Source organism: Lactuca virosa, chromosome 3, assembly GCF_052849685.1.
Source record: "Lactuca virosa cultivar CGN04683 chromosome 3, Lactuca_virosa_CGN04683_v6, whole genome shotgun sequence".
NCBI lineage: Eukaryota > Viridiplantae > Streptophyta > Magnoliopsida > Asterales > Asteraceae > Lactuca > Lactuca virosa.
In genome coordinates, this window is record NC_136428.1 from 180,318,971 (window position 1) to 180,330,514 (window position 11,544).

Genomic DNA, 11,544 nt, shown 5'->3' on the forward strand with positions numbered 1-11,544 from the left:
TTCGATAGCAGACAATGAAAGGTTATAAAAAGGAAATAATGTTGTAGATGTTGCCTTCATTTAGGGTACGAATACATAGCTTATTTATGAAGCCAGTGAGTCAGCTGCTAAGTGTGTATCTACGTGGACAATAATGTCCACATCTACACTATGAATTGAAGACTACCAAAAAATAAAAAATGGTCTTTTAAAATCTTATGTCAAAGGTTGTTGGGTTTCTATGACACATTTGGTGGGATACATTTTAATTTCTTTTGTCATTATGTTATGAAATGATTTTGATTTCGACTTTTGTGGTAACGTCTAAAAGGTATCCCCGTAATAATATACTTTCGTTAGTTAAAAAAATATCTTAATTCTTTTGACTCTTTACTAATGTGAATCACATATAAACATTTATAACTAAACACCATATAATAAATATATAAACCATATTTAAGACTATATTTATTAAAAAAAAAATTAAATACATACAGAAAAATTTCATCTTTATATATTGGCAAATGCTAACAACGTGTAGCCAGAGTTTGGCTGATTTAATTGCTCGAAACTAGTAGTTTTTTTCCCATAAGTTTAATAGCTAAAAATAATATAATATATAATATTATAACTGTAACATTTAATATCAACAAAAATAGACCATTCCTTGTATAATTAAATACAGCCGGCGGCTATATATCCATATACAGCGATACTACTCCACCCTATATTTATATATATAAACTCTCATCTTCTTCTAATCTTTCTCCGATCGACCGACAACCGCTACTCACCTCCGCCACCACCAGCTTTTCGCCGGAAACAATCTCTGGCCACCACCCCATATCCATATATACATATAGTTCACTTATCACTGGTCCGATGGACGAAAAGTATCTGCAATTGTTTGTAGATGAAACGTCGTTGACCAATCAGCTTGTGCTCGGAGCACTGCTGCCGGAGAAGATTTGGACGCCGCTGCCACACTTTTTTCAGACATGGCTCCGGAATTACACCGCCGGAACCCTAGTTTACTTCATCACAAGTTTTCTTTGGAGCTTCTATGTTTATTTCTACAAATATAACGTTTACGTTCCTAAAGGTATGTTATAAATTGTTAAATTTAATTTAATTTATCATCATATATTCTTTAAAAAAAAACTTATATTTTTCTGAACTTAGTTACAAATATTATATATTTTGTCTTTTTAATTAATTGCATTTATTGGAATTGGTTTAACCCACATTGAGTTTATTTCCTTTTTAGCTTCTTATAATTAAAAGGGGGATAAACCTATTTATTTTGAATTTATAATAGAAAAATGATTAATGGGGAATAATAATTACTTGCATGCAAAAACAGGTGTTAAATAATATTTATTCAATAAAAAAAGGGGGAAAATTATGAAAAAAATATTTCTTTCACATGGCCTTTTTGTTTCAATGATTTAAGGTCGGGAACGTGGTGGGTTCGAAGTTGATTTGATTTTTATTTACTTGCCTTAAAAAATGTTAGTAATATTAATATATAAAAAAGATTTAAATAAGATGTATACATGTGCATTGCCAATGGTTTCAGGCTGGACTTTAAGTTTGAACGTTAGATTATTTTTCTAAAAAAGACAGCTCCTTGCCTCCTTCTATGTATATATCTCAAAAATGAATAAAAATAAAGTTTTTTTTTTTTTTGTTGGAAAGTGAGATTGATTAAGTGATTTCCTGTATTTATCAGCACATTTTGTTTTCAAGGATTTTCCGTTTACTACAATAATTATTTATATTTTTATAAACATAATTTAAAATTTACATGAAAAATACAAAAATTAAAATACCTAATTCTTTTTTACAGAACTAATTTGATCAACTCTTATGTCTCAGTTACAAAAAAAACAAAACAAAAAAAAACAAAAAAAAAACAAAAAAAAAACAAAAAAAAAAAAAAACAAAAAAACAAAAAAAAACAAATATATAATTTAGATTTGTTGGTATATTTCGATACCACGTATGTTAATCTACAATAAGTTAATGACAGAAAATTAATAAACAAAGTGTACATTTAGCATCTAATTATCATACTTTTCTTTTAATTAATAATAGTGAAACACTTTTTGTTAATACCAACCATTTTCTCTAATTTGAGAAAATATAACTATTTAATGGTATATTAATAGCTTCCAAAATCTTACTCAAAAAAGAAAAAAAAAATCTCTTTAAGTAAGACACCTCCAACCAAAAAGTCAAAATTGTCATTGGTTTTGGCTTGTATGTACTATGTATGCTTGTTTGATTCTGAAGAATATAAACGATGCTTGTTTTATTCTTTGAAAGAAAAAACGATCTTTTGTGATTTTAGCTTACAACTTGTATAAGATATAAGTAAGATAATAAACATTTCATCTTGATAATAAAATCTCTTACACACATGCTTGTAGAGTACTCCATATATTTACTCTTACATGAAACTCCAACCAATTCCAACATGCCAAAATTATCCTTCGGATTTGGCTTATATTGAGTCTTTTCATTTTATTATTCCCAAGACAATATTAAACCATGTTATATATATAAAAGAACATTGAAATAAGTGGCTCCACAATGTTCCCCAATTATCTTTAATCAAAAAATCTTCCTAACATGTTTTTTTTAACATGTATTTTTATTAGTTGTCGTCATATTTTTTAATACTACTTTTATTAGTGTTTGTTTAATTATTAGTGATTTGGTGTTAATGTATTATCTTTTCAATCAATTAAGTTAATAATATCGATTAATTTGTATGTACATTGAAGGTTGAGAGAGTCCTTCCTTCCAATTCTTCCCAAACCACTTCTCATATCGTTATTTCACCCTTCTATCTCACACTATATTGAAATTCATATTTTCTCATCTCTTCCCACTCTCTCAATTTATTTAATTAAATACAAATTAATTAAAATTATACAAACACTCGTACTGTCCACCATTATATTTATTTTTCAATTAAGTCACTTTTGCCTACATTTGAAAAGATTTCTAGATCCATTCAGCTTGTAATTATAAACTAATCAAGTTGCTATATATGAAAGACAAAAAAATCTTTTTGTTAATTATTATGTAAGGCAAAAATAAATGATAAATTTAGTTGTAACGTTTATTATAATCGGTTCTAACATTTGTAACAATGGAGTAGTTAAAAAGATTCCAATACACCACGAGAACTTTAATTAATAACAAAAGAATATTTACATGTGCAACTTGATTTATGTGCAATATAAAGTATAAAGTATAAATTAGTAATGTTCATTAATTGATTTTATAACATAATTATCAAAATCTTCCAAATATAGAAGAAAAAAAGTATACATATTGTGTTAATTCGTAGATTATTTAATATAAAACAGAAGGCTACCTCCTTTTTCTGTAGTTAATAAAAATGTCTAAAACTTTTAATCTAACATCATAAGTTGTATATTTTGTTTAAAAAAATAACAATTAATTTGATAAATATCATATGTATCTCATGAAGGTTGTATCATTTATGCAAAATTTAATATTTCCTGGTCAAAAACTTTTATATGCTAATTAAATATCACATTTGTCTTTGTTTATGATAGGCTAATATGATGCGATTTACCATTTTCTTATACACTAATATACTGATTTAAGCTAATGAGATATTTTTATTAGAAAGTTTAAGAAACAAATAAACAGCATGTTAAATTGCTATCAAATGCAAGCATTTTAACTTTTGAAACAATATCAATTTTTTTTTATTAATTTATGATAAAGAGGGAAACATTATATTTTGGATGCAGAAAGTGGATAATCTGTGATAGGAGATATGGTCTCCCTTCATTTCTAAGAAAACTTCCTCTTTAGTGGTCTTACATTTTACTTTCAAATGTTGGCAAATGAAAGCTCAAATTCCCATTCCATATAAGTCATGTTGCAACTTGCAAGTTATTTAGCCTTATTATCGAATTTGGGTCGTATTTGACTATTTGGTATACTTATACCATTTATATTTGTCATATTAAACTAAGATATTTAATTTTTTGTTTTTTGGATTATTTTGACAAACCGAAAAAAAATAGTTTTTAAACTATTTTTCAATAAGTTATAGATTTTTTGAAAAAAGATATTCCCAATATTCTTCTAACTATTTTTAATATTTAAATTTCAATTGGTTCACTAACTGTCAAATTAAAAATAAATTTCTTGTAATATGGTAATTAGTTACAAAAAATATATATCATGAAATGTTATTGTTCTTATTTTCACCAGATTTTTAATAATCAATAGTATTCATAAGCTATTGTAAAAATTATATTGCTTGTTATTGACATGATAGGAATTCAACTCTAGTTTTGACTTTTTTTTTCGAGTAAATTACACGAATGATCCCTATGGTTTGGGGTACTTTGTATGTTTGGACCGTAATTTATTTATTTAACTCGGAAGGTCCCTACAGTTTGTTTTTGTTGCGCGTTTGGTTCCTGTATTACCCAAAATTATTTTGTTCTTGATTTTTTAATTTATTTAAATAAGGTGGGGTATGTAAGGTAAAGTAAGGTGATATAGAAGTGTGGTCGGGGGTCTGTTTATTTAAACAAATTAAAAAATCAAGGTCAAATTAGTCTTTTAAGGTAAGACAAAGACCAAACGCGCAACAAAAACAAAACAGTAGAGATCTTCCGAGTTATAAAAATAAATTAGGGACAAACGTGCAAATTATCCAAAACCATAGGGACCATTCGTGTAATTTACTCTTGTTTTAACCCAATTTTGTAAAGTTACTTTTTTTGGTTTAGTTGTTTTCTCTAAAATATTCAAATATCCACATTATAGTTGTTTTGTTTTGTTTTTTCTGGAACCCAAATTTGTAACATTATATTTTGACAATCTTGAGATTTATACGGATATAAACTTATATGATAGAGGATGCAAAATTCCATTTAAACATAAATAAATGATAAATTTTATTCAATATTTACTTTACTTTAATAATATTTATTATTTATTTGTCTTATAATATTCAATTATACTTTTACATATTTTTATATATTATTTTAAATTTATTAGTTATGTTAGTTTAAACATAAACAATTGATAAATTATTATTTAATATTTACTTTAATTTAATAATATGTTTTATTCATTTGTCTTATAATATTCAATTATACTTTTACACATTCTTATATGTTATTTTAAATTTGTTAGTTATTATATCAATTAGTTTTTTTAAACGTTTTTATTTCTTATCCGTTATTTTTTTAGCTAGTCTGTTAATTATATCCTAGTTTTAATATTATATTTTAATATTATATTTCGAGTTCGTTTCTTGCTAATTAGTCGGTTTTTCCATAAAGATAGTTTTGTTTTACTCGTTATACAATACTCTGTCTTGTTATTTTACCTATCACATGATAATTCTAGATGTAGTATGATCCGAATGGAGTTTTTGAAAATCAATCTTATGGTATTTGGAAATTGGAAGAATTATATGTTATTTATAATCATTTCTACATGAGAAAATATATATATTTAAAATTAATATTATAAATTTTAATGTAAAGTTCTACTTACCACAAATATATATAGTCAAACATATATAAATTATTAACAAAAAGAGAATGTGAAGTAGACCCCCGTCTTACTTATATATATCGCTGTCCTCCTTTCAACTCCACAAATCACCACTTTCCCTCGTCTTTCCACCTCCAAAACACTAGTCACCTCATCCTTCATCCACCATCCGCCATTGTTATCCCAAAACTATGGACAATTACCTGCAATTATTCATCAAAGAGACCACTCTGTACAATCAATTAGTCCTCGGAAGCTTGTTGCCGGAAAATCTGTGGACTCCTCTCCCACACGCCGTCCAAGGGTGGCTCCGTAACTACATTGCCGCCACCATTCTTTACTTCGTCTCCGGCTTCCTCTTATGCTTCTACATTTACCACTTTAAGCGTAACATCCTTCTTCCCAAAGGTTAGAGTTAAACACCCGAATTGGGCTTAGTCAATTTAGGGGTTTTGTTGTCGATTTCAGTTTCTGTTTTGCGTTTATCTGTTCATGTTTTGGACAATTGATTTGTGATGATTTGATCAAATTTAATGGCTGATTACATGGGTGTTGTTTAATTTGAATCTTTATTTGGTTTCTCATTGTTATAGTTTATATATCAGCAATTTCTGAAGTTAATTGATTGTGTTATTGAAATCTTTATTGGGTTGCAGATGCAATTCCTTCAAGAAAAGCAATGGGTTTACAAATATATGTGGCAATGAAGGCGATGCCATGGTATTGTCTTCTTCCCACGATCTCGGAGTACATGGTTGAAAATGGATGGACCAGATGTTTTTCAAGGATAAGTGACGTTGGCTGGTTTTCATATGCTTTGAATTTAGGGTTTTATCTTATACTCGTTGAATTCGGTATTTATTGGATGCATAGAGAGTTACATGACATTAAACCTCTCTACAAATACCTTCACGCAACTCATCATATCTACAATAAGCAAAACACACTTTCACCTTTCGCCGGTTAGTCCCCTTCTCATATCACTTGCATTCATATCAATATCAGACTTATTTATACCGGTACACATATCAAACGCGATTCATACTGGTATGAATCAAGTCTGATATATTAGACGTTATGCATATCAGGCCTATATGTAGCATGCATCAAACATGATGCATAATACATACCAGGTTATTGTATAAATAACCTCATGGATCAAGTCTAGGCCTTATGCATATAATATGCATAAGGTCTGATCCATATAGTATGTATAAGGCCTGATATATATGATATATCAGGCATGGATGTGTTTTGGTGAACAAAACAATCTCATTAATATTTTATTTTGGATTAGGTTTGGCGTTCCATCCTGTAGATGGTATACTGCAAGCCGTGCCACATGTTATCGCGTTATTCCTAGTGCCAACACATTTCACAACGCACATAGGGTTGTTATTTATTGAAGCCATATGGACTGCAAACATTCATGATTGCGTAGACGGGAAAATATGGCCCGTTATGGGTGCGGGCTACCACACTATTCATCATACAACATACCGACATAACTATGGGCATTATACCGTATGGATGGATTGGATGTTTGGCACACTTCGTGATCCTTTAGAAGACGAAGAGACCAAAAAGATGTGACTTTGATTGGTGTCTTGTTTTGGATTGTGTTGTGTTTATGTAAAGAACTATTTTTTCGATGGTTTTATATCGGTTAATTTGAGTTATATTTTATTTATAGCAGGTTAAACGGATCACAATAGAAAAAAAAAAAGGTTCGACATAACATAAAATTGTTACATGGACAAAAGAATTGAACTCACACCAATTCATATTCCGATATATTTGTTCATTTTACATGACGAAAAAAGGGCGAAGAAAAGATAATTAAAATCATGAAGTGGATACCTTGTGACCTATGCTCAATATAACATACAATGATACAAAGGACTAGTAATAACAATAACACTCATTTTTCATAACAAAACAATACAAAACATAAAGAAAAAAAATACGAAAAGCTTGAGCAACAAGTTACCTTTCTTACACGAAACTTGCTCAACAAGTAATCACCAAACCAACCCTTTTCGTCTTCTAAACATGTCAACACTCATTCGAGACTTTTCCGGCTTGTTTCTTGGCTTCTTTGACTTCTCGAGTCTACTATCTAAACTATTTCTAGAAACTTCCGGAAGGTCAGCACGCAACTCAAACGTATCTCCAGAAACCGTGGAGCCACTTTCGGACACTTTCTTTTGATTCTCAACATCCGGTATTATTGAGGTTTTTGTGCCATTAATGGAAGTTTTTGATTTTCCAAGGGACAAAACGAACTTTTTTAAGTGGCGGATGAACTCGGGATAGAACTCAAGGTTGCAATGGCCTCCACCGGTTAGCCATAACGGTTCATATTTGTTCTTGCAAAGCTCCCATAGTTGTTTCCCATGTGAATGATCCACAACTTCATCCGATGTTCCCTATAAGCAACGAGTTACAATTATATAAATTGAATTTACATTTATTAAGTGATAACTTTTCAAAAAATTGTTCCCATAAATATTTTAAGCATATTTTATATTAATGAAAAAAAACTAGATTGATAATCTTACATGTATTACAAGAACCGGGCAACTCACTAAACTTATCTTCTCAATATTCTGAAACCAACCGAAAACATAACAAAAAAGAGTTAACAACATTTCATTTACAAGATTTAAAAAGAATTTAATAAAAAAAACGTATATTATTATGCACAAAATATAATAATCACCTTATAAATGTCAAACCAATAGGTTCGTTTGACAGGATACAAAACCCTTAGGCCCGAAAGGATTGGACTATGTAGAACCAAACCTCTTAAATCGGGAATTCGTGATCCAAGGTCAATGGTGGGCCCACTACCAACAGATTGACCATATAAAATTAGTTGATCATCTTTGACTTCGTATTTTTCCTTTAGACATTTATATACCGCATCAATGTCCGCATATGTATTACACTCGGATGGCTGTCAATTAAAAAAAGAGAAATTAAATACTAATTTCTCTTAAAAAAATGGTTGTCAATTGTCATGTTATTTAAAAAAGAAATCTCCGATAAAGTTTCAATATTTTGGGTCAATTTATGGTTTAATCTTAACTTTTATTTTTTGAACCGGTAAGTTCTGATTTTTTATATTTTGTCCAAATTAACGAACCTGTCTTTATTTATTTTCAACAAAAAATGATATTATCATATAAAATTAGATAATTGAGAAATCTCTGCTCAAAAAATAAAAATTAGGATTAAACTGTAACCTGACTCAAAATATTTGGGACTTTATCGGAGATTTCCTATTTAAAACCATAGATTTGTTTATAAAAAAATATTTAAAAAAAAATGTATATGAAGTTAATAGTAAACCTTTCCGGTTGATTGCCCATATCCGGAGTAGTCGTAGCTGCATATATACATAAGATAACGGTTTAGACATTTGAAATTATGGTTTAATGCAAGAAATAACAGTATATTTTCATTTCTTCCTATTATATCAATCTTATCCTAATACAAAGCAATTTTCATTGCTATAATTTGGTAGGTTTTTCAAAGTGCAATTCTTTAATAAGAAAAAAAATGAAAGTATGATAGGAAGAAATGGAAGTAGGACACTATAATATACAAATTATACAAATAAATGGAAGTTTGTTACTATTTCTTGGATTAAGTGGGTGTTTGGATATGCGTTTTGAAAGTGATTATTGTCACTTGAAGAATCAAAAATCAGATAATCAGTTTATTAAAGCTAGGGTTAGGTAGGTAATTTTTATATTTATCTTGATAAACAGTTTTATTATAACAACTACCTACACACTTTTCTACATTTGAACAAGAAGATACATACGAACAAGACTTATAGGGAATTATATGAACAAGGCTCTACATGAACCCTAAATGAACAAGATCAAACGTTGGTGTCTTTCCTTTTGACTCGACCACCTTCAATTTCTTACTAAATTAGTAGTAAAAATACTAGATTTCTTGAATTTTGTGTATGAAAACGAACTTACTAAATAGAGAAATGATCAATTTTAACCTTTTTAAACGAAATTAATCAACACCCACTAAATTCCAGATAATAAATTGAAAAAGAATCAAGAAAATACCCAACAATATTAACACGAAGACGGAGGCTCAATTCGACAAAAAGCTCGAACATCTGACCCAAATCGGCAGCATTACCATGAGAATAAAGAAGTGTAGCAGAAGCTTTTGGGTGTTTAATATGTACAGTAACGATTTCGTTGCCTTTTTTAGTTCGAAGCTTTAGCACGTCGACGCCTTCCTTCCTAGGAACCTCCGGAATAAAGAGTTGGCCGCCGCAGGACTCGTCGGCTTCCACCGTGTAAGACGGCGGAGTAGGTGGGAAGAAGGCGAACTTAGCTGCGATCGATGATGTTACTCCTCCCATCTATGGTTGGTCTGCTTTAGGTGAGTTCGATTCATAAATAAAGTCTCGAACTTTTTAATAATTTGGGTTTCTGGGGTTTAAAATCCGATTGTTGAATCTTCAGATCTCCTTTTTTCAGGGGGGAATTTGGGTGGATAGCAGTGGTGATAATTACAAGTGACGACAAAAGGTTGTGGGGAGATAGTGGTGAGCTGCGATGTGTCACTGATGTTTTAGGTGGTGGGGGCGGGGGGAGTGTTGCCTTGGGGCGGCGCGTGGTTTTTGATGATTGGAGCGTGGAGGATTTCTATTGAAGAATGGGGTGCGGGGAGGGTTTTTAGGCGGCTGACGGATGATTTATGAGAGGAGGTGGCAGCCGCAGGCGGCGGCGATTCGTATATGTGTATGGCCAAATTATTCTCTGCCCGGTTACCGTTAGTAGGAATACTTGAAACTAACGTTGGTTGCACAAAATATTGGGATACCAAAACATTTAATACTAGATTCCCAAACACTTTATTAACCTAAAAAAGAGACTTAATTATTGCATGTTTTATGTTTATGTTCTCCAAGTCATATGGCCTTTTTATGAAGTTTTGTGTGGAGATGTATTAATTAAAGATAAAATTATATAAATGGTTTTTGTAGTTTATAAAATGATCAAAAATATTTTTTGGGAAAAAAATAATAATTAGAGTTAGATACTTGTGAAATGATTAATATTTTTTTATTCATTTGTTTTTTTCTATTTAATTAGGGTTTTTCTTTTTCATTAAAATAAGAAACCAACCTCTCTCTCTCTCTCTCTCTCCAAATAACTCAAATTCCTCAACAACATCTTCGACAAACCATTTTATCCCCAACTACAACCTTCATCGAAAGGAGATGATACTTTTATGACGAGTGAGGAGTAGTCTAATTGTTAGTGACTGAATAGTCATGCAATGATACTGATAAGTTTACCAATGGGAGAAAGAGAATGACATTGCACACTTCTGGACCTATGTACTAATAGCATTTAAATAACATGGGATTAACTTAGTGGATTTTTTTTCTAGGGGTAACTCAATACAAAAAAGGATGTTTAATGATCTCATTAAGGATTTCACAATCCAATCAAAATAAGATGACAATCCCAGTTTCAATTAATTATTGTGTTTCGAATATGAGTGATTTGAATCAAATGATGAATGGTTGATGGTATATTATTCACGATTAAAGTGAATAGGTGTTATACTAAAACCCTTGTTGGGAATGAGTACAAATCGAATGGGGGTTTTGATTCAAGATCAAATTATTCATTTAATTTAATTCATAATCATGGGTTGAGTTCTAGATGGCCAATCAATGACTGCTATTTCTAAAAGATGATTAATGTATAAAGATGAAAAAGAATTTTTCAAGATTAGATAAAGAAAATCAAGATATATGGGAAGGTGGTTTCGTCTGTTGTTGATTTTATTACATGGTTTATATGGTTGGATTTTCACAAATACTAAATGAGGCATATCAACACATTCAAGATATGAATAATGTCAAACCTGAAGCAGCTTTATGGACAGACATCCTACGAGCTTGCAAGATACATAAAAATATCGATCTTGGCTTGTAACAGTTGTGAT

The 11,544-nt window shown here is 30.1% G+C and overlaps 2 protein-coding genes across 4 annotated transcripts; one reads left to right on the top strand and one right to left on the bottom strand.

The window, feature by feature from the left end:
• The first annotated feature begins 666 nt into the window (after positions 1 to 666).
• Positions 667 to 7,234, top strand: LOC145166851 (delta(7)-sterol-C5(6)-desaturase-like). Of its 2 annotated transcripts, none has more exons than XM_079085901.1 (3): positions 667 to 1,081; positions 6,201 to 6,506; positions 6,842 to 7,234. In XM_079085901.1, the coding sequence occupies exons 1-3, from the start codon at positions 862 to 864 to the stop codon at positions 7,135 to 7,137; spliced, it is 822 nt and encodes a 273-aa protein (XP_078942027.1). In that variant the 5' UTR covers positions 667 to 861; the 3' UTR covers positions 7,138 to 7,234. The 2 variants fall into 2 exon arrangements, with proteins under 2 accessions (XP_078942027.1, XP_078942029.1); XM_079085903.1 differs by lacking the exon at positions 667 to 1,081 and adding an exon at positions 5,608 to 5,952.
• Positions 7,235 to 7,306: 72 nt separating this feature from the next.
• On the bottom strand, positions 7,307 to 10,408 carry LOC145166850 (uncharacterized). Of its 2 annotated transcripts, none has more exons than XM_079085899.1 (5): positions 9,639 to 10,407; positions 8,899 to 8,935; positions 8,267 to 8,503; positions 8,106 to 8,153; positions 7,307 to 7,973 (listed from the first exon to the last, which is right to left on the bottom strand). In XM_079085899.1, the coding sequence occupies exons 1-5, from the start codon at positions 9,941 to 9,943 to the stop codon at positions 7,566 to 7,568; spliced, it is 1,035 nt and encodes a 344-aa protein (XP_078942025.1). In that variant the 5' UTR covers positions 9,944 to 10,407; the 3' UTR covers positions 7,307 to 7,565. The 2 variants fall into 2 exon arrangements, with proteins under 2 accessions (XP_078942025.1, XP_078942026.1); XM_079085900.1 differs by having other exon boundaries at positions 7,744 to 7,957; positions 9,639 to 10,408.
• Positions 10,409 to 11,544: the final 1,136 nt, after the last annotated feature.

Excerpts from the sequence above, each read along its gene's own strand:
- LOC145166851 (XM_079085901.1), top strand. The coding sequence starts at position 862 with ATGGACGAAAAGTATCTGCAATTGTTTGTAGATGAAACGTCGTTGACC. Across the intron at positions 1,082-6,200 it reads TAACGTTTACGTTCCTAAAG|ATGCAATTCCTTCAAGAAAA; the intron begins GTATGTTATAAA and ends ATTGGGTTGCAG. Across the intron at positions 6,507-6,841 it reads CACACTTTCACCTTTCGCCG|GTTTGGCGTTCCATCCTGTA; the intron begins GTTAGTCCCCTT and ends ATTTTGGATTAG.
- LOC145166850 (XM_079085899.1), bottom strand. The coding sequence starts at position 9,943 with ATGGGAGGAGTAACATCATCGATCGCAGCTAAGTTCGCCTTCTTCCCA. Across the intron at positions 8,936-9,638 it reads CTTCGTGTTAATATTGTTGG|CTACGACTACTCCGGATATG; the intron begins GTATTTTCTTGA and ends GTATATATGCAG. Across the intron at positions 8,154-8,266 it reads ATTGGTTTGACATTTATAAG|AATATTGAGAAGATAAGTTT; the intron begins GTGATTATTATA and ends GGTTGGTTTCAG.